The sequence below is a fragment of the Eurosta solidaginis genome, chromosome 2 (assembly GCF_040869045.1).
Source record: "Eurosta solidaginis isolate ZX-2024a chromosome 2, ASM4086904v1, whole genome shotgun sequence".
NCBI lineage: Eukaryota > Metazoa > Arthropoda > Insecta > Diptera > Tephritidae > Eurosta > Eurosta solidaginis.
Window position 1 is genome coordinate 290,666,937 of NC_090320.1, and position 23,328 is coordinate 290,690,264.

The window sequence follows — 23,328 nt, forward strand, 5'->3', positions numbered from 1 at the left end:
TTCGAACCGCGAATCACACGGTGAAACTGCAGTTGCCTTAACCACTAGGCTATCCTGCTTGTATTTATCTCCTTGCTTAATTCAGTTTATCTTATTTCCACACTAACAACACAACTGAGACATTCTGCCTCTATTAATTTGTGTGCATGTAGATTTGTTTTTGTAAAGTTTCTTTTTCGGTGCGAATGAGAACCTTTATAAACTCGGGCTCAGTTTTACATATTTATGTTTGTTTGTTTTAATGGTGTGTTCAGTTTATACTTATTATTAAGAATTCATGAGCTTATGGCGATGAGCTGGTGACGATTTTCGAAATGGTACCATCGCAATATGCCAGTAAATGTTTCTTTCTTTCTTTTCAGTTTCTCTTAGAAAAAATATAATAATTGAATATTAAATTATTAAAGCCGGTGTTAAGCTCATGAATTCTTAATAATAAGTATAAATTGAACACACCATTAAAACAAAAAACATAAATTAAATTAAACTAAATTAAATCAAAGGAAGGAGGGGATAACAGGCGGAGCAGCGCAGGGATCGATGTTAGGTCCCGACCGCTGGAATGCTTCGTATGACAGCCTCTTTCGCTTGCAGATTCGACAAAGCACTTTTCTTGTCGTTTTCGCAAACGACTTGGCTGCCGTAATTACAGCCATTACCTTGGGGTGAGGCTAGATATCAAGCTTACCTTCCCAGAACACTTTCAAGGTGCCTGCGAGAAAACTGCTTACACCTAAGGGTACCTAAGTCGATTAATGGCAAATATAGGCGGACAAAGGCAATGTATAAGAAAGCTTCCGCTTTGTATGGTGCAGAAATTTAAGCAGCTATAACCGCACTTCTTGTTATTGCGGGAACCATACCGACATATTTTCTCGCTGAAGAGAGAAATACGTAGAGATATTGCTGCCGTGTGGACGCGAAAATAATCTGTTCGACGCGAAAATAATCTATTCGACGCTGCCATAGCAATAGAGCTGTAGTGCTGCAGGAAAGTGGAACTGATAACCAGCTGAAGGCATGGTTAGAGTGACCACATGGATAGGTCGACTTCTACCTGACACAGTTTTTAAGTGGGCATGGCTACTTCCGGGAATATGTCCACAGAATGAGCAAGGTTGAAAATTCGAACTGCTTATATTGTGGGCTCATAGACGATGCACGCCACACCTTTTTCGAATGCGAATACTTCGGACAGCAACGAAGAAGGGTGGAAGTAATACTAGACTACCCATATCCGGGCAATCCCATCCATAAGATAACCTGCGGAAGTGTAAGATGGGACATGGTCAGCAAATACGCAAAGAATATTCTCCTCGCAAATCGGCAAGATGGTTGCTTAGCCCAATAACTTGAGAGTGGTCAAAGAGCTTACGTAGCCGCTTCCGTAAACGTATTTATGCTAAACGCGGCCCCAGGTGCGGAAAACGCGCGAGTCGTGGGAGGTTACGTTTTAGTGGGTAGCCCGTCAAGAGAAGAAGGGAGTCCTAAACTCAGAAAGGCTCGCTAGTGTAGAGTGTAGCATGGAGGCTTGACAACCCGGTTAGTGCATAAAGCATTTCCTCCTTCAACGTAACACAAAAAAAAACTTTATTAAATTTATTTTTAATGAATTAAGCGGGTATTGCCCTCATTGCTTTTAAATGTATGAAAACATTTATTTGAAGCAATTTTAAATTTATTTAATATTTTGCGAAAAATGTAAACAACGTGACATTAGGACGGACAAGGCGACAGCTGTTATGATTATACTTTGTAAATCTCTTCAAAGCCTTTTCTTCCGGTATTATGATTCGAACCCGTACTCCTACGATGGTTGAAGTGTTGCAATTTCCCAGATTATTAAGGAAATTGAATTAAATTGAATGATATTAAATTAAATTAAAATCAATTAAATTAAGTTAAATTAAATTAAGTTAAATTAAATTAAACAAAATAAAACATAATATACGAGCTTGAATTTTTTTAATTTTATTTCAATTAATTTTATTTTAGTTTAATTGATTTTGTTTTGCCTTGTAAACTTAACACTTTATTGTAAATTAAATATGTGCCCGAAAATATTGATATAAATCTTAATTGGAGGAAGGGCAATAACTCTCAAATTAAAACTTCATGTGAAGATGTTTGAGCACATTTATATTTATATGGCGAATTCCGCTTATTCCAAACCTTCTTCAAACATTCAATAATGCAAAATGGTCTTTATTAGACTACTTTGAGAGTACTTCATAATAACACTTATACTTCACAACCAATAGCGTGCTTAAATCAAACTGCTTAGTCATGCCTCAGCTTGCGCTGCTTTTATACTCTCGGTTTCCTCATTCACCCATTTCTCCTGAGGTCTAGTAATTTCGCGAACTTCACGCTTGGTTACCAGCCATATACATGTATATTTGTAGTTTGTAGGCATATGCGTGGGTATATGTGAGTGCTACCTCGGCTTATGATTACATGTGTTTGTGAGTATCTCTCCGTTGCCTTATATGTATGTGTGTAAATGATGATTGATTTGTTTACAACATTTACATTTCTAGTTTTTTTAAATTCCTTCCTATAAAGGAAAATAAAAATTTGGTAAGATTAAAATAAAATCAATAGAACTAACAATCTTTTAAAACCACCTTTTCCAGTCAAATTGCTTGTTTCCGTTTGATCAAAGAGGATGCCGAAATTAACAAGCTCAAGAAAATTAACTTTGAACTTGGAGTCTCGTCCCTTTTGAACAGCGTTCTAAATCCAGCGCTTTGGCCGGCTGACGTTAGAGTCAAAGCCTTTCGCGATCGTCGAAGATCAGTTCCTGTAACCAAGGAGGTTTAGCAATTAGCTGACCATCACGTTCATAAGGACTTAAAGATTTATTTTCAAAATATGGGTGGTATGCAGCAGCAGTCCGTACCTTTAGTTCGAGCTTGAATTTTGATGTTTTTGTTTTAATCCAAACCTGCCTTAATCCACACTTTTATGATTATGAATTTTTTGACTCTAAATTATTCAACATTTTTCGCAAGGACCGTGATGCTGATAAAATAGGCCGTTCCCTGGGAGGCCGTATACTAATTGCTGTGCATCGTAGCTTGAGATCCTTTGAAATCAATCTAAATAATCCTGATACTATCCTGGATCAAATGTGTATATGCATCAACGGTTCGTCAACCTACGGATCGTTATATATTTTTGGATCTTATATACCCCCTGGCAGTACGTCTGATATTTATAAAGCACATACTGATAACATTGTAAATATTTTGCATAATAAGTTAGCGAGAAATCACCTATGTGTTCTTGGCGACTTCAATCTTCCCAATGTAGCATGGGGTGGAAGCTACTCTAAACTTGATTTGATACCAACTAATATTACTTCGGCGACTGAATCTTATTGTATCGACAATATCTTAAGTCTTGATCTAATTCAAATTAATATTTTTACTAACAAGCTTAATATAATTCTTGATCTCGCCTTCGTTAGTACAAATATCAATACAACAATATCCGAATATTCTTTTCCTATTTCACCTGCTGATCGACATCATGTTCCGTTGTGGCTGAAGGTCGAATTTTACGAGTTTGTTGCGTTGAAATTAGGCAACAAAATATCCTTTAAGTTTCAGTCCTGCGACTTCCAAGAACTTAATGCCTGTTTGATTGTTACACTATTTTTACGTCACATATCTTGGGTATTTACTCGAAGAATATTCCAATTATTAAAAAGAGGACTTATACTCATGGTCTGAAAAGGCTAAATAATCAGCGAAATAAGTGGCACAAAAAATTCCTGAAATCCAGGGATCAAATCCATTTTGGACTTTATACCCAACTATCTAAGAAGTTTAACTGCCTTAACAAATTTCTGTATAATAAATATATATTTGGGGTTGAATCAAACATTAAGTCTAATCCCAATAATTTCTGGCATTTTATCAAATCTAAAAAAATGGTGGTGGGGTGCCTGCTGCTGTTTGCCTGGGTGATTAGCTTGCTACCTCCCCCGTAGACATTATAAAATTATTTGCCAAATTTTTTCAATCCAACTTCACAGTTGATGAGGCTTTTTTACCAAACTATGTTTGTCATTCTGACCATGAATTAGCCTTAAATTTTAATGACCTACGGCTTACCACAATCGAAGTTATTAACGGTAGCCTCTGCTCTACTCAGACTGATCGCGATGGTCTTAGTACCGCCCTCCTCAAAAATTGTCCTGCTATTGTAGCCCCACTATTGGCCATGTTTAACCAATCTCTAAGTTCTGGTGTCTTTGCAGATGCCTGGAAACTTGCATAAATTTCCCCAATTTTCAAAAATGGCAAAAAGAATGATGCTTCTAACTATAGGCCAATATCTAAGCTATCTATCATTTCTAAACTTTTGGAAGGAATTGTTAAGGATAAAATGTATTTTGCCGCAAAAAATTTGTTACTACCAAACCAGCATGGCTTTGTTGTAGGAAGGTCTACCACCACAAACTTAGCCTTGTTTAGTGAATATTGCATTGATGCGTTCTCTTCAAGCCATCAAGTCGATTGCATTTATACCGACTTCTCTAAAGCTTTTGACAAGGTATCTCACAATATGCTACTACGTAAACTCGCTTCTCTCGGTTTTAACTCTGTATTTCTTAAGTGGTTGTATTCCTACCTAAGTAACATACGCTGCATGGTCTCTATCGAGGGTGTATCTCCAACTCTTTTACTGCCACCTCTGGGGTACCCCAAGGGAGCATCTTAGGTCCTCTTCTTTTCATTTAATTCATCAATGATATAGGAAATTGTTTTGTGTCATCGGAATTCTTACTTTACGCTGATGACCTAAAAGTTTTCTCCAGTATTAAAAATAGTGATGACGCTCAGCATCTGCAAGAAGACTTAGATAGATTAGCAATTTGGTGCCGTAATTCGCGTCTATCTCTCAATCTCAAAAAGTGCTTTCATGTCACATTTTCCAAAATTCGCAATGTTTTACCAACGATATATACGATCTCGGGTGATCCCCTTCACTTCCTTGATGAGATTAAAGATTTAGGGGTCATCTTTGACTCCTCGTTCTCTTTCAATAACCATATTAACTATGTAATTTCAATGCTTCCTTAGGTTTCGTGAGGCGTAATAGCACCAACTTCTCAGATCCCTATACCTTGAAATTGCTATACTCATCGTTTGTTTGTTCCAAACTGGAATATGCTGCATTTATTTGGAGACCTTATCACAAGTTTGCAATCGACAGGATTGAGCGAGTACAAAAGATATTCCTAAAATTTTGCCTAAGATCCTTACATTTCTCAGACCCAGTCTCTTCTTATCATTCCCGCCTGCTGCTAATTAATTTGAAACCATTAGAGCTCAGAAGGTCAACCCTTTCCTTGTCTTTCATTTTCGGAGTTGTTAATGGAGATATTGATTGCTCCTCTTTACTGCACGCGATTCATTTTCTTATTCCAACGAGGTCTCTTCGTTCTCATAACCCCTTTTATATTAAACCTAAGTCTACTAACTATGTGATAAATGCTCCATTGTCGCGCTCTCTACGTGAACTTAATGAGATCTCGAATTCTATTATGCTTGATTTTTCTTATCCCAAGTCTATTTTTCTTAATTTACTTAACTCTGTTTGGTAGCTAGGCTTAGTTATTCGTTTTAGTCAGTAAGAACCATTGTTGTTTTTGACTTTTCGAAAAATATAAATAAAATTAATATTAAAAAAAAATTATCTAGCATCATGCAAATATACTAAGTCAGTCATAGATCGTCAGTCGAAATCAGCTCTGCGCCCAATATGTTAAATAAAAAAATGTAAGGCGCGGTAGCCTCCGAATATATCTAAGGCCGAGCTTCTCTTCCAATTTGCGTCGTGTTCCTCTTGATTTTCCCTACAAATTGGCCGGACGGGACCTACATGTTTTATGCCGACTTCGAACGGCATCTGCAAGGCAGATGAGTTTGCACTGAGAGCTTTTCATGGCAGAAATACACTCGGAGCGCTTGCCAAACACTGCCGAGGGGCGACCCCGCTTAGAAAAATTTTCTTCTAATTGAAAAACCTTATTTCTACAATTTTGATGTTGCTTTTCCCGGGGTGCGAACCCAGGACATACGGTGTGGTAGGCGGAGCACGCTACCATCACACCACGGTGGCCGCCAATATGTTATTAGAATTAAATAATAACAAACATATTCAAATTTGCATTTGTGCATTCTTAAATAGGTACCTGTATTTACATACATATGTACATATGTGTATAAGTACATATTTAGTGTGTGCCAAAAAATTACGATATTTTTTTCGCAATCACCCGAAAATATCAGAGAAAACGTCCAAACAAAAATTGAGCGATAAATTGATAGATTCAACCTTTTAGAAAAGCACATTCCCATCAGCTATTAAATAAAATATAAGCAAAATTATTTATTATGAAGAAAAAAGCTTAAATACTGGAACTACACAGAAGTAGAAAACGGTTGAAACATTGTAACTTTCTAAACATGTTGTTACATGCGTTAAAAACTAAACTTCATACTGAACATAGAAACGTTCATGGACTTGCTATCCAGTAAAGATGAATGGCTGCAACAATGGACAAGGGCCAAGTCTATTCCAACCATTTTGAAATTGAAACAATTATCAGATTTTGCGCTAGCGATTGTTTCAACTGAGCATCGGGAACGAGAATGCACTCGGAGTTTTTTGTCCAGTCTTTTTTTGAAACCAGTCTTCCAAGCTGTTGTTTTGTATTCACGACCTTGGACTTATATAAGACTAATACAAATAATTTGAAATTAATATTAGGTAGCAAACAAGTAGAAGATAAACACAAAAAACTTACATTTTAAACAATTTTCTTCTAATTCAATACAGCGTCGACAACAAATTATTTCGATTCAAAATTAGATACACAACGAAAATTTCGACAGCAATGAACTGTCATACTACGAATTTGAAATTCGATTTTCGATGTTCGGTAGCCAGTGAAGATCGAAAGATGCTCATAATAAGGACCTATGATTTTTGCGACCTTTTTGTATATACAAATGTTAATCTGATTTGACCAGCTCAAGGTTAGTGGAATAAAACATAACTGTTGTCTTCAGGGCTTATAACATGAACTAATTTTATCTTAGAAATACAAATTGTAATGGGAAACAAATCTTTTTTTAAAGCAGTTGGCGTTTTATTCCACTGACCTTGAGCGGTTAAAATCATATCAACATACGGTTGTCAACATTATTTTGTCTTGCAAAATATGAAGAAGAACTTTTTTGTAGATAAAATGAGTTCATGGCTCATATTCAGCATTAAATTCTGAACAAAAAATTTTATCGAGCCAAATCCTCAACGTCGAGCAAAAATTTTTAAGAAAGGAACTTTGTGCGCCTATAAGTAACATTGTTTGTGATGATACGAAAAATTTGTATACGACTTTTGTGTCATCCGTTAGCAGTTTAGCTGGAAAATGCAAAAACATGAAACTTAAAGATTTTCAGCTTAATGATCTGTAGGCTCTTTGGCATCGACGATGCAAATTTGGATCGATAAATTTTTTTGTTCAGAATTTAGGCTGAATATAAGCCATGTATTACTTTTATCGAAAAAAAAAATGTTTCTTCATATTTTACAGGTCATAATAATGATAAAAACCCTAGTTCCCGTGCTATCTGAATGGCAAAACTTCAGTTTACGTGGAGCACCGCTTAAAATTAAAGTTAAGAGCTCCGCCTCTGACAGAATTTTTGTTATGACATATGTATTTTCAAGGAAAAAAAAAAAATATCATAATTTTTTCACACACCCTAGCGTATGTGTTTGTAGCTGGCTAACGTTTGTACATTTTAAGTAATTAATTTATGAGATCATATCTTATGGTAGAAAATAAACTTGGAATGTATGAACAATAATAGCAACAAAGCATATTGTATTTATGTATATTAAAATAGTTTGTGGTATTCAAATAGAAATTAAAGTCATATTTTACAATAATTATAGTTTATTTTGTTTGTTTAAATTAAACCATTAGAAAAGATTTGTTAACATACATCATTTGTAAAATATTTGAGGATGCAAATGGAGTACCCTTCCAATTTGGCATCTGCTTTAGGAGCTACATATCTATAAATTCATGCGAATTTTCCTTCTTTTCAATCCTTTGCGTGATGTGCACGAATTATTTCCCAGGTTCATCCGCCATAATTGGTGGGTGACATAAGGTCAGTTGACCGTATGACCACTTCAAATGGTCATATAGCATTTTCAGGTCAATAATGTTGATATTGTTCCTTCATTTGAAACTTGGACTTCTGGTCATTTGAAGTGGTCATAAGGTCGACTGACCTTAAGTCACCCCTCCACATAATTGCGTGCCGCTTATTTCAATTTTAAGAATTTTTATTTTGAATGCAAGAAGATCTCTCGATGAGAAACATAGTTGGCTCTATTGCTTTTGAATAACAATAAATATATCATTTATGAGATCATATTTATATGTGTATGTATTACATAGCCTCAATATGTAAATCAATGCTACATTCTAAAGGGCCAATTAATGGTGACTTATCCATAACCAGATAAAACAGCTCATCGAACCAACCTTATGGAAATCAACGTAATCGATTAATAGTGCCATACCATAACGCTAACGCCATAACCATACCATAGCCAACCAAATGATTTTTGGTTTCTCGCCATATCCATAACATAAAAATATTTGAGTTGGTGAATTTAATAACGTTTTGTAGATTTTAGTCATTGTTTTGGATACGTTATGACTAAGAGATTTATTTTTTGTGGAATATGTTTGTAATTTTTTGCGTTTTCTTCACATTTTATGAAATTTTCACGATTTTTAGGTTAAGGCACCATTAATCGATCACATTGGAGATGGTTATGGATATGGGTATGGTTACGACTATGGCGTTAGGGTTAAGGAAGTTTATTTGGCTCTTAACAGTAAGAGACATACCTATATGTATTTAACTTATTTTTAACCTGCCAATTATACCTAATTGACAATTACAATAAAAGTTATGTGGAAAGATATGATTTCAGTTTATTTTCTAATCGATTACACACGTTGCTAAGAATGTGATAACAATTGTACTTATGCAAGTCAAAGGCACTCCATTAATGTTTAACGCCTAATTAAGTTCAAAAAGTTTGAGACTAACTTTTGATGACAACCTACCCAAAAACCTGTGCACTAATTATATCTTCTCATTCCAATATATTTCTAAATAGATGAGGGCAGTTGAATAAGTACGTAACTGAGAAAGACTTCACGCATTTGTGTATCAGCTTCACGATCTCCGCTTCCTGTGCTGCTTAAGTTGTGAGGTTAATAGAAATTAAATATCTACGAAGTAATGAGATGTGTTTCTATCTATAAGAGAACTCAGTTCCACGCTTAGAATATTGCCGCGGTAAGGCATGCCTGTTGTAGTAAGAGACGACTAAAATACATATACCCAAAAGTTCCTCATCATTCATTAATTGGCGCTTAACCGTCTAAGCGATTTTCCCCGTTTAGTAACAGTTCACGCCAGCCAACTGAGAGCACCAATGGTGGATAAGTCTTTCTCGACCTGCCTCTCCCAAATCAGTGGAGGTCTTCCCCTTCCTCTGTTTCCGAACTGCGTTGCCGACTGAAATACTTTCTTTGCCGGATCGCCTTCGTCCATTCGCATAGCATGGCCTAGTCGGGGAAGCCTTTAGAATTTTATTTGCTGCACCCTCTTGATATTTGCGTAAAGCTTACAGCTCATCTATAGACCTCCTTCGATACTCACCGTCGGTATCGCGGACAGGGCCATAATAAATCTTCCGGAGAACTTTTCTCTCGAACACTCCATAATCCATCTAATCTTCCCTCAACACCATCCATGATTCCGAGCCATACATGAGGGCAGGTATGACGAGCGACTTGCAGAGCGCGATTTTTGTTCCTCTAGAGAGGACTAAAAGATCCAGGGGTAATAAAATGGTTTCCATGTCAGTCGAGCTAGTACTAGATTTGCTGCATCGGCAAGCGACTACTCACATCCGTAAAAACTTTTGGGGGGAGTGATTTTACGGTACGGTGTTCTGGCTAAGTCATGTTATTTAAACTTCGAATTATGGCCGCAAAAGAAATCAGTTTTACTCCGAAACGTTGGTTCAAGTCTGTAAGTCAAAGTGCAGGCAGGACAGCTTATGTCGGGTTTGTTAGACTTAGCAAAATTTTTAATGCAATAGTTTGGATGTCCAGACGTTTGTCCTTGTGGGCCGGATTTGGATAAAATTGTACCACAGATTGTTAATAGTCTTGAAAAATCTTCAGGCCATACATTTTTTTTTTCTATTGGGAGTTGGATTCTCACATTTATATGAAAATTTATAAAATAAATTTTTGTTTTTCAATCATAATAACTATAAGAATATTTCTTAACCAATAATTAAAGAAGTAGGCTGGGCGAAGTTATCATTCTTCTTATCGCAACGAATAAAAAGTTGTTCTAGGGAAATGGTTCAAAATGCATTTCGAGGTAGCCAAGCTGAATATTTATGCATTATTTCTATTTTTTATAAAATGTGCAATGGCATTTGAAAAGAAAAATAACTAAGCAAAAGTATCATATATATTATTTCTAATTGCTGTTTTTATGCAAGGGTCCCTTTTTCGCTCTTATTTGGAATCCAAATCTATAAATAAAGTTTTGTTTGTAAACATGGAGATTCGGGCTATTAGCGAGCTTTGGGTAATTTTGGCCGTAGTTGTTGTTGTTGTTGTTGTAGCGATTAGGTTACTCCCCGAAGGCTTTGGGGAGTGTTATCGATGTGATGGTCCTTTGTCGGATACAGATCCGATACGCTCCGGTAACACAGCACCATTAAGGTGCTGGCCCAACCATCTCGGGAACGATTCATATGGCCACATTGAACCTTCAGGCCATCCCTCCCTCCCCACTTCCAAGTTCCATGAGGAGCTTGGGGTCGCCAGAGCCTCGTCTGTTAGTGAAACGGGATTCGCCGCTCGAAGGTGAGGTTGACAATTGGGTTGGAGAAGCTATATGTTGCGCTACACAACCCCTTGAATCCCGGCCGTAGTGCTTTTGTTTAGCTATATTTTATTAAAATAATTTGTTAAAAATAAACGATTGTGAGCACACAAAGAAATTTATTTGTACTATGACACTATTGTGAATATTTGTACTGCATTACCGGCAGTTGCTACTATACGCCAGATGGCAGCCTGTAAGTTTTAATTGATTGATAGAACAGCTGATTTCTGTTGATATTTGATAAGAGACTTCTATATTGGTTGCGCAAGATGCGCACGGGTGCGGCTCGTACTCCTATATTGCTACAAAAGGCTAGGTACATTCCCAAACATCAGACTGCCGATATATTGCTGTTTAAACGTTCTTGTATTCAATAATCGAATGTACCTAAATTTAAATTTTTTCTTTGCACACTTATGCTGCTACAATTACAAAAATTGTATAGGCTGTCTTGTTTTGATTTCGAATTCAAAACACATTGCGAGCATTTTCTATTAGCAATATAGGAGTGTTACATATATGGCCGTCACCATAAAAAGTTTCGTACGTAGAAATGCCGTAAAAGGATACAAATTTTTTAACCGTAATTGTAGGTGTGCGGTATAAATAAAGTCCTTAAATGAATTGATGAAAGTTCTTTACAAAAATTTACAATGCTTTCATTTTTTTCAACTGACTTATCACACTGTACTCGTACTTCACAGTAGAAAAAGTTTAAGAGTATTTTTTAAACCTATCCAAACATTAATGAACAATTTGCTAACGCTTTTGGCGAAATTCATATAAAAAGGTATCCTATAGGAAGAGTTTATCAGTTATCGCAGTGAACTGTTTCAATAGTCAATCACGTTTCAACTTAACGCCTCACCAAATGCAATTTGACAATATCTATGGCGCACGCTTAGTAATAAGAATTTTAAGATTTGTAGGCCTCTGGCATTTGAATGATTCAACAAAATCATTATATATAGCCTATTCATATATTTTACATTTGACTATATCTTTTCCACATACCACCATGATGTGGGTGGATGTAGTCCAGATCTCCAGTTTGGAGAAATTTTCATATGTCATGTATATGGCATTAACGCAATTGGGTATGTTGGCTAAAGTCGCAAATGTTTGGTTGAATTCAAAATTGCTGATGAACTTTTTCGATGTATTGGCCAATGCGGAAATGCTGAGCTTGCATTCAGATGCAGAACGTAAACTTTGGTCAAATGCTCATCGCTATTTTCGTCGTGTGGTTCTAGCCTATGTTAGCATGAGTCTTATGGCACTGTCGATTGCTTTTTTGAGTGTACTCTTGAAGGATGAGTACGAACTACCATTTCCTTATGCGCCACCATTTGATTGGCATAACGAACGTGGCTATTGGTTGGCATATGGCTATGAATTGTTGGCAATGCCAGTTACTTGTTTGTCCAATTGTGGCATTGATATGATTCAATGTTATATGTTTTTGCATTTGTCTTTGTGTTATAAAATGATTGCAGGACGTTTGAAGGAAATGGGAAAGCTTAAGCGGCAACTTTCACTTCCAAATCAATTTAGTGAGACAAGGCTTTTGGAAGATTTGGCGGCTGTGATGAAATTACATGAACGAACGAAGCGGTAAGTTTGGCTTTGTCCGCGACCTAAAAGGGAATTAATTTACTTTATTATTTTATTTAAAGACGTTTCAAAGATTGCGAGTCTTTTGTTTCGTTTTCAATTCTAATACAAATAATGTTTTCATCGTTTGTGCTCTGCTTTAGCGCCTATCGGCTGCAAAAGGTAAATACAAAGGTTTTTTTTATTTAATCTATATTTTTTATAATCAGCGTGCTTTGCATACAAAGCATATTAACATTGATTGGATAACGGTTGGTTGTACAGGTATAAAGGAATCGAGATAGATATAGACCCATATATCAAAATCATCAGTATCGGAAAAAAATTTGATTGAGCCATGTCCGTCCGTCCGTCCGTCTGTCCGTTAACACGATAACTTTAGTAAATTTTGAGGTATCTTGATGAAACTTGGTATGTAGGTTCCTGGGCACTCATCTCAGATCGCTATTTAAAATGAATGATATCGGATTATAACCACGTCCACTTTTTCGATATCGAAAATTTCGAAAAAACGAAAAACGATAATTCATTACCAAAGACGGATAAAGCGATGAAGCTTGGTAGGTGAGTTGACCTTATGACGCAGAATGGAAAATTTTTAAAATTTTGGACAATGGGTGTGGCACCGCCCACTTTTAAAAGAAGGTAATTTAAAAGTTTTGCAAGCTGTAATTTGGCAGTCGTTGAAGATATCAAGATGAAATTTGGCAGGAACGTTCCTACTATTACTATGTATGCGCTAAATAAAAATTAGCAAAATCGGATGAAGAACACGCCCACTTTAAAAAAAAAAATTTTTTTTAAAGTCAAATTTTAACAAAAAATTGAATATCTTTACAGTATATAAGTAAATTATATCAACATTCAACTCCAGTAATGATATGGTGCAACAAAATACAAAACTAAAAGAAAATTTCAAAATGTGCGTGGCTCCGCCCTTTTTCATTTAATTTGTCTAGAATACTTTTAATGCCATAAGTCGAACAAAAATTTACCAATCTTTGTGAAATTTGGTAGAGGTGTAGATTCTATGACGATAACTGTTTTCTGTGAAAATGGGCGAAATCAGTTGAAGCCACGCCCAGTTTCTATACACAGTCGACCGTCTGTCCTTCCGCTCGGCCGTTAACACGATAACTTGATCAAAAATCAATATATCTTTACTAAAATTAACAATATTTGTTGTTATATCGGCCTACTGATTTTTAAGATCGCGGGCTTGAATCAAGCTCAAGGCCTTACAATAATTATTTAATCATTATTATTGTTATGATAAATGTTTCCTTAATTGAAAAAATTATTAAATTAGAATAGAAGAAAGAAAACATTTTTAGACAACTGCCAAAGATCGTTGTATAGATCCATTTCGGGAACTGCTAAATTCCTTCATCGGCAACGTTTAGGCGCCGCTGCTATAACCATTCAGTTAAGAAAAAATTTATCATAACAATAATAATGATTAAATAATTATTGTTAGGCCTTCAGCTCGATTCAAACCCGCGATTTTACTAAACTTAGTTCACGTACTTATCTGAACTCACTTTATCTTGGTATAAAAAAATGGTCGAAATCCGACTATTACCACGCCCATTTTTCCGATATCGAAAATTTCGAAAAATTAAAAAAATGCCATAATTCTATACCAAATACGAAAAAGTGATGAAACATGGTAATTGGATGGGTTTTTTGACGCAAAATATAACTTTAGAAAAAACTTTGTAAAGTGGTTCTGACACCTACCATATTGAGTAGAAGAAAATGAAAAGGTTCTGCAGGGTGAAATCAAAAGCCCTTGGAATCATGGCAGGAATACTGTTCGTGGTATTACATATATAAATAAATTAGTGGAACCCGACAGATTATGTTCTGGGTCACCCTGGTCCACATTTTGGTCGATAACTCCAAAAACGCCTTCCAATATATAACTAAAGGCCACTCCCTTTTAAAACCCTCATTAACACCTTTCATTTGATACCCATATCGTACAAACACATTCTAGAGTCACCCCTGGTCCACCTTTATGGCGATATCTCGAAAAGGACAATGGCCCAGTCCCTTCTAAAATACTCTTTAATACCTTCCAGGGTTACCCTAGGTACATTTTCCTACATGGTGATTTTCCCTTATTTTGTCTCAAAAGATCTCAGCTGAGTATGTAATGTTCGGTTACACCCGAACTTAGCCTTTCTTACTTGTTTATATTATAAAATCGAAAGTTGGAGTGTATGTTAGTTACTCTTTCACGCTTAAACTACTGGACCAGTACAGCAGAAATTTTAAAGGACGTTTTTTACTTGTCATTTCTATATCTTTTATGGCCGTGCCGTTTTTCATTGTCATCTTGTTGACTAAATTAGGTCGAATGATGGAGTAATATGCGTCCATATCTAGATTCAGTAAACGTTCTTTTCCAGATATATATCCTCCAACAGTAAAATTGTTCGGGGCCAAGCCTCGCCTCATGAAGCTAGCTCACTTTAGTTCAACGATCGTTCGTTTCCTTCAGTTTTGCGTTTACGCTCACTTGTGTTGCTGGTACTGTCAAAAATTTTTGAATATAAATATATTGCATGCGCGAAATTCGGTGGAAAGCAGCGGAACGTAACAAAATTCTAGTAGGTCACTTTCACCACACCAAAAACTTTAACACAATTTTTAACATAATTTAAGCACAGAAATACACTGATTGGAGTTTTAGTGAGTAAAAGTTAAAGTTCTGAACACATTAGCTGAATAAAAAGTGTACAAATAATTATTAAATAACAAATACAGACAGTGGTAGTTTAACAAATTCTGCTGTGGTAAGTGGTGAATGTGACCTATTAGAATTTTGTGAAGCTTGCCTCACACGATTTTTCGTCTATGCAATGTCTCTATATTATATTGTTTCTGGTACTGTTGGGGCCATTTGTCATGTGGTAAGCTTCCAAAATTGCGTCTTTATTTTCCACATGAGCTAGCCTTTAGTCTTTTGACGCAAACGCCTGAAAAGTGTCACCAGCTTTCTGGTAGCGGTTATGTAATTCTATCTGCTTCCCATGTTTTCAGTGCCCATCAGTGCTTCATAACTATTTCTTTCTTTCCCTGCAATGGTCTGTAAGACTTCAGCAGCAGGCACTTGTCCAGCTTCGAACAATTCAGCAACTTTATCTTCAGCATTCCAGCAATAAGCTGGTCGTTTAAGTTGCCACTCCTAGGTAACGCTTTTTATAGCATTCATCTGGCTCTATTTTATTCTGTCGACCACTGAAACCTTCACGAAACTACGTTAGCTTATCGTCCATACCCGCTTTCAGTTTAGATGCTACGGATTTCTTGTTCCTCAAGTTGTGCAGAGATTTGCACCCCTGTGCTGAAAGGTTTGTCGAAATTCCAGATGCATATCTGTGTGGACTGGGATTTGCGTTCCTCTTTTCCATTTCCTCGCCATTAGGACGAAAGGCATACTCTTCCACGTTGATTTCTTTCGAACATCTCATAGAAGTGATTCTAGTTCAGATGTAATTCCGGTAGTATTCCCTTCACGGGTTTCTAACTCCATTTGAGTTGCTGGAACTTCATTTCTTTTAACCATTTTCGCGTACGATTTAAATGTAACAGACAAAATCGCGTTAACACTGCACTTTTATCACTTGATCAGATGGGCCTCTGCTCATTTGGTAGCGATAGCGCCATGATTACACCTGCACGTTCCGGGCTGCTTTCGCCAATGCTAAAACTCTATCGCCAAAAATCTCTAAAATAGTATCAGGTGCGCAGAAAAGCATGCAACGTTTAGTACCAATTGGTCGCAAGGAATAACAGCCTATGTAAGCTGCCCACAAATTTCAGTATACCTTTACATAGGACTTAGGCCCGGTTTTTCAGTTTGTGAGTTAAACTACGCTTAAACTTGTTCTGCAGTTTTTCAGTCTACCTTAACTGAAGTTTAAGCTGAGCTTAAGCGGCCGATCTGGCAGGGTTAAACTCTAGTTAACCTATCGGTGATTTGCGTTCGTTCGAAATGGCGTCGAATATACACAACAAGCATTTGGGCTGGAGTACCATTAGAGCTCATGATGATAACTAGCATACCTCTAAAATCTGAAGAGTTTTTACGAAACAGTGGCTAAACTTGAGAATCATAGTGTACTCAGCAAAAGATGGAATTTTTTATAAAGGGAAAAATGCTATTACTTACGTTGAAAAAATGATCGTTCCCAACTTGTGGTTCTTTGACTGGACTCAAGTGTAAGATTCGAATACTACACTATTTTCACGAAAATAAAATATATATAATTTATTTTTGATAAATTACGCTTCATTACTGCTATCAATGAGGTGTTTATTTCTCACAATAAATAGCTGTTGGCTTTGGTGGTACCACCTTGGAGTTTTTTTCAACCTAACCTCAATTCGATATCCAATGTAGGATATCAACTGGAGAAACGTGTCGAATATTTATTTGAGAACTGTACATTTCTCAAAATCTCTCAAACGTTGGACAATAATTTGAAAATGCTAATGACGTTGGAGATTAACTCAAGAGCTATAAATATTACAAAATTTCTCAAAAGTTGCATAATGATTAGAGAATGAAGTTGGATATCAACTTGAGAACTATGTATCTGGTTTAAGAATAACTAGATAATGATGTTGGATATCACCTCCGGAACTAGATATACATATATTTCGCTGGAGAAATATCTTTCAAATGTTTGTTGGGTCGTATCTACAAATTATCTAGATAATTAAATACCAATGTTGCCGTACAAAAATGCCTACCCCAAACGCGGCCTTAATATGTGACTGAAAAACTGCTCAGTGGTTTAACTGGAGTTTAAATTTTACTTGAGTTTGAGCAAACTTAGTTTAAGCTTAGCTTAACCAACTACTGAAAACCGGGCCTTAGCCGTTTTTTTTCTTATGACCACATGCTACTAAACGTTGAATACTTTTCTGCGCAATTGATACTGTTTTAGATAGTTTTGGCGATGGAGGTTTAGTGTTAGCGAAGGTTGGAGTTTAGGGGACGTTACGATTTGCCTTCACTTTTTTTCGCGCATGCAATATCTTTGTTTTAAAGTCTTTGCCTTTGTCATCATCAACTTCCTGTTGTTGTATTAACGATAAAGACACTCCCCGAAGGTTTTGGGGAGTGTTATCGATGTTGATGGTCCTTTGCCGGATACATATCCCGTACGTTCCGGTAACAAAGCACCATGAAGGTACTAGGCCGACCATCTCCTCTCCATGCCTCTTACGACAGGCATACCTACCGCGGGTATATTCTGATCCCCTAACCCGCTGGGGGATTATCAACTTCCTCGTCTCGTCATACGTAAAACCCATCCGTTGCGTGGATCAAAAATGCTCAACCGTGCGTTTAGAAAGATATCGCTCAACGATTGGTCAAAAGTTGTGTTTCCTGAAAGCCCCGCATTGATGCATAGACTATTGACTTTGAGGTAAGATCACTTTCACTAAGATCTTTCTCTATATACTGTATATGTGTTTCGTCATTTGTATAAAAAAAGTTCGAGTTCGCGTAATAGTTTGCAGTTGCATCGTTCAAAGTCACGCTCAAACACGAATTTGTGTAACGCCGATAGAGCATTACAGTTTTAATTTTCGCGGAGAGTATCGCATGCACCAAGTGCCACCTTTATTATAGAACACTTATTCTTTTTGTTAAATACAAGCCCCCAAAATGTAGGTGCCGCTATAATTTCAAGCTAGATTTTTGTTGAATGCTAGGATTTATTGAACAAGATATCAATTATATATTTATTAAATATATGATTAAGTTAATTTAAATATAAAGATATAAGTATTATTGTATTTAATTTTATTTAGTTAAGTTTTCAGCTTCTTGCTTTGTTCTTTCACGCACGTCTCGTTAATTAGAACTGATTGCATGCCGTTGCTTGTTAGAGGTGTCACGGGCTTATGTAACTGATTGTCACATAGTAGGGTTGCCATTCCATAAATCAAACATATGACGCAACTTCACAACAAGGGGAGCATTTTATATTTGGTCAATTCACGTCATCATAATCTCGTTAATCATATAGTTCCGAACAAAAATACTCTTTCGTCGGGAGCAAATGATAGCTTAGACGCGACTTGTCTTGATAAGCATTTCAAAGTCCCTTTTTTGATTAATAAGCTGATTTTTGTTAAGAAATAATCTTCCAAATGCTATGTAGGTTTGAAATCTGCATAAACATTATTATATCGGAGACGGCGTATAACATACTAAGACTTTCTACCTAGGTGTTCCCACCGAGGGAGAATTGCAACTCGCTTCTGACTAAGTTACCGTCATGCTCAATTTCGATTAGTTTTGGACTATGCCAGGACTGATTTCGAAAACGTTTTGAGGTCATTTGAGACGAAAAAAAAAATAAATAAATGTAAGGTGAGATAAGCTCCGAAGAGATTTTAAGCCGAGCTTCTCTTCCAATTTGCGTAGTGCTCCTGTTAATTTTTCCTACAAATTGGCGGGATAGGATATACTTGTAAGAGTTTTCACTGAGAGATTTCATGGCAGAAATACACTCGGAGTGCTTGCCCAACACTGCCGAGGGGCGACCCCGGTTAGACAAATTTTCTTCTAATTGAAAAAACTTGTTTCTAAAATTTGTATGTTTCTTTTCCCGGGGCATGAACCCAGGATCTTCGGTGTGGATGGCGTAGCACGCTACCATCACACCACGGCGACAGCAATCGTTTTGGACTATTTAGTAATCATTTCATAACTGTACCTGGAACAAATAGGGAATTTCTTCGTTTTCATTTAGGGACTATTATCGGATCATTGGGTTGATTTTCGCTACAAGTATATGAGTGTCTTAAAGTACAGAGTCTACAGCGATCGCCAATATTTTAAATGTTTTACTGAAGTTTATCTAAAGCCCACTTGCAGAACGGCAAGTTTTCTTTTTAACGTTTTTAAGTTAGTTAAAACAATTTTTGAAAAAGCTATGATTTTAACCCCTTATTTCACGTTAATTCTGAGATAAAAAGACAACTTGTCGTTGTGCAAGTCGGCCTAAGAGAACTAAATTTTGTATTTTTCTCAAAAATATTTTTTATTTGCTATAGTGGTTTTCGACAAAAGGAAGATGCATGGGTTAGGGTTCGTCGTATGAAATCGTTGTCAAAGTAGTCAGGCTAGTACCTTAATGGTGTCATCGATCTATCAACATCGATTACGCTTTACCGCTAATATAATGGGTGCTTACAGCAAACACAATCCTTGAAATAATCGTTGAGTGATAACTTTCTCACCGTACCTTCAACACTTGACTGTATTCTTATACTCATCTAAGCAAAGTTCCCAGATTATGTAAATTTTGTTCGTAAAACCTATATATGTAACTGCATAAGCTTAATGTGCATTGAATAAAATGACCAGACTGGAAGAAGAAATTCATCAAACTTGGACGCTCTTACTGTTTTTTTAATAAAATATTAAATTTGTTTTTTTCTTCGTAGATCAGATTTCTCGAGAATCCCACACAATTTAGTGTTCTTATTTTGGCTGTAATGGTTATGACTTTACAAATATTTTTACCCTGCTATTTTGGTAACGAAATCATACTTAGTTCTGGAGCATTAAACAGTGCCATCTACAAAGCCGATTGGATACAGTGTTCACCAAAAATAAGGAAATATCTAATAATTTATATGGAAATGTTGCAGATGCCAGTAAAAATACGAGCAGGTGGTTTTTTCGAAATTGGACTACCGGTATTTGTCAAGGTAGGTAGTGTTTTTTTTCGGCAGTGTGAATTAAAACTTGAGAACGTGCTAGAAGATGTTCATGACGACTTAGTTTTCTAGATACCTACTCTAGACTAACTTTTAGTGGGCACTTATTGGACTGGGTCGAAAAAAAAAGTTGAAAAGGTCGCCACTTAAGTTGAAGCTTATGTTGAGAGTCTTAAAAATTTTTTTGTAAGAAATGATAATGATACAAAAAATGGAGGTAGTTCCATTTAGTGTGACGTTAGCCACTTGACTTTTGCGGGGACAATGCCAGTTTCACGAAAAACAAGCTACCAGATTGAAAAATGTTACGAATTTTTCTAATTTTGATGGATTTCATATTAAGGGATACGAATAATTTATTTTCATAGTTATTTTAATTAAAAAAGAAAAAACAATGAGCCGCATACGTTGGAAATATTTTAATACGAAATATCAGCCTAGAAAAGAAGGTTTTTAATAAGTTTTTCGAGCTCCCGAAAATTGCTTTGGTGGAAGAAGCATGGATCGAAGTATACAAAGCAAAAGAACATAGCCTTCTTAAGTGTCCGTACGTTTGCTCAGAACATGTTGACAAAACATACACGTTTGTCAATTGATTCCCCAAAGGAGGTCCTTATAACCGACACCGGAATTTCCAAAGAGTTTAGCATACTTGAACGCAATTTTAATGAAATTGAATGGTGATAAATTGGCTACAAGTCCACATTTTTTATTTATTGTATAATTCAATCATAGCGCTTGAGGAGGGAATTGTAAAATCATTTTTTAGGGAGAACATTGCCCCGTAGCTCTGCAGGTTAGCCACTAGTTATTAGAGTTCTTTTGCCCGTTGTACCAGGGTCACCTTGGGGAAAGCCCCGCCTATACACATTATGTACCCTTTTAGCATTGACGTCCCACAAACGTAACAAATTTAACACCTACCACACACTGCAGACTTTGGAGGTGCACATTTTCTCAACATACCTTGAGAAATATCCACTGAAGAGGCATGATAATGGAACAGCAGGATTTTTTGTGTATTTTTTTCTGTCTAGGGGTCAAGCTGCCATAAAGATATGAGTCATTAACCAATGTATGGGTCATTATCCACTATTTTTCAATAAAATCGAATGTTTTACTGTATTCTCAATCGATATATATGCACATAAATCGTGCTAAAGCATATTATTATGGTCTCAGATTATCATTGCGTTTTCATCCTGAAGGAAATTTCCATTCCGAAAAACCACAATTTCGCCTTAAACAGTAACGGTACACCTTCTAGCAAAACAACAGAGATTATGAAACTTCAAAAATCCCTAAATATCTCAAAAAATTTTGAGTGGAACTACCTTCTTTTTTATACCATTTGAAATTCTATTACTCCTCTTAGTAGTTCGGCTATGCTTAGAAAAATTAACGAAAACTTGTTCCAAGACCCTCTCTGCATAAGCTTTAAATGTAGGAGGGGGATCTTTTGCCATTTTTTTTACCCAGTTGGATGAACACCCTATATACATTAGTATATATGTAAGTGTAAGGGATTAGGGTAAATACTGTTTTGAAAAATTGTTATTTCTTTATTACAGACCATAAACAATACATATAGCTTGATGGCATTGTTACTTAATATGAATAAATGAAACTGTACGAAGATTAATTTAAAGTAAAAACTCAAAATAAAAATAGAAAAATAAAAAATAGAAACATATCTAAAAAAATGTTAATGATGTGTCTACATTTTTTGAGGTAAGTAATATATTTGTCCATTTAAGTTGGCGTCTTAATAGGCGTTAACATAATGATGTGCACCATTTTAGACTAAGTGAGTTCATGGGGTTTTAGAACTATGTACATAAAGAAAACAAAAGTAATATTGTGACGAATATTAGCATCACTAAGCGGATACTAAATAAATAAAGGCACAACAACAATAAAGCAAGCTGCCACTCTTGTGTACGTAAAACAAATCAATCATCATTTACACACATACATACAAGGCAACAAAGAGATACTCACAAACACATGTAATCATCAGCCGAAGTAGTAATCATGCATACACCCGCATACGGCTCTAACATAGGCATAAACTACAATTATACATGTATACAGAAATTACCAAGCAGCAGATACGACAGTTCTAGATGGCGAAACGTCTAGACTTTAGAGAAATATGGGAATGAAGCAACGGAGAGTATAAAAGCAACGCAAGCTGAGTAATCAGTTTGATTTAAAAACGCTATCAGTTGCGAAGTATAATTGTACTACTCCCAAAATAATCTCTAATAAAGACCATTTTGCAATGCAGAATATTGGAGTTATTTATTCGACAGTTCAGCGATACGAACGTTAGCAGAAGGTTGCAAATAAGCGGAATATACCCTGAATTGGTTACAATATGTAAGTCGAGAAGAAGAATTGGTTAGTGGGAATACCCCCGAATTCCGTATTTTAACACATGGTCGATGATCAAGAAGTAATGAGACTCACATGCATTTCTTGGCGATACCAAGGCTCTTTTCCGCGAAAACCAGTTCACAGCCGTGGTCATGAAAAAAACCTTAAAAATCAAAGTCAAAAAAAAGTCAAAAAAATTTAATTTCGCAGGCTCGAAAATTATTTTTTTGGGTATGTTAGTTGAACTTTTTTTCCTGAGCCCAAATGCTATCGAAAAATCGATGGCGCATTATCGGTTAATAAATCGACGGAGTCTAATGTACATATGTATATTTAAAAAAAATATTGGTAATTATTTTTTCAAGGGCATTCCCCGCTTAATAAAACAAAAATGCATCATTGCTTAATTCTCTGTATTTCTATAAATATGTATAACAAAGCAAACCAGTTCGTAAAATGTCAACAACAATGACAACGTAGCTTTGGTACATTAAAGTATGTTCTGTCCAAAGAATAAACTATGCACAGAAGGCAATTGGGAAAAGTTGCACAA

General features: G+C 36.1%; 2 protein-coding genes across 4 annotated transcripts in view; one reads left to right on the top strand and one right to left on the bottom strand.

Annotated features, from left to right (window-relative positions):
- The window catches only part of Tg (Transglutaminase), a 54,885-nt gene that overhangs the window by 12,212 nt on the left and 19,345 nt on the right, over nucleotides 1-23,328 (bottom strand). The window lies entirely within an intron of this gene.
- Nucleotides 11,899-22,021, top strand: LOC137242849 (odorant receptor 94a-like). The gene is made up of 4 exons (XM_067770103.1): nucleotides 11,899-12,641; nucleotides 12,704-12,803; nucleotides 20,121-20,387; nucleotides 21,968-22,021. Exons 1-4 carry the CDS (start codon nucleotides 11,899-11,901, stop codon nucleotides 22,019-22,021), a joined length of 1,164 nt encoding a protein of 387 aa, XP_067626204.1.

Bases quoted from the DNA above. Each gene is read 5' to 3' on its own strand.
- LOC137242849 (XM_067770103.1), top strand. From the start codon at position 11,899: ATGCAATTTGACAATATCTATGGCGCACGCTTAGTAATAAGAATTTTA. The intron at 12,642-12,703 runs GTAAGTTTGGCT...TTTTATTTAAAG, and splicing joins TTACATGAACGAACGAAGCG to ACGTTTCAAAGATTGCGAGT. The intron at 12,804-20,120 runs GTAAATACAAAG...TTTTCTTCGTAG, and splicing joins GCGCCTATCGGCTGCAAAAG to ATCAGATTTCTCGAGAATCC.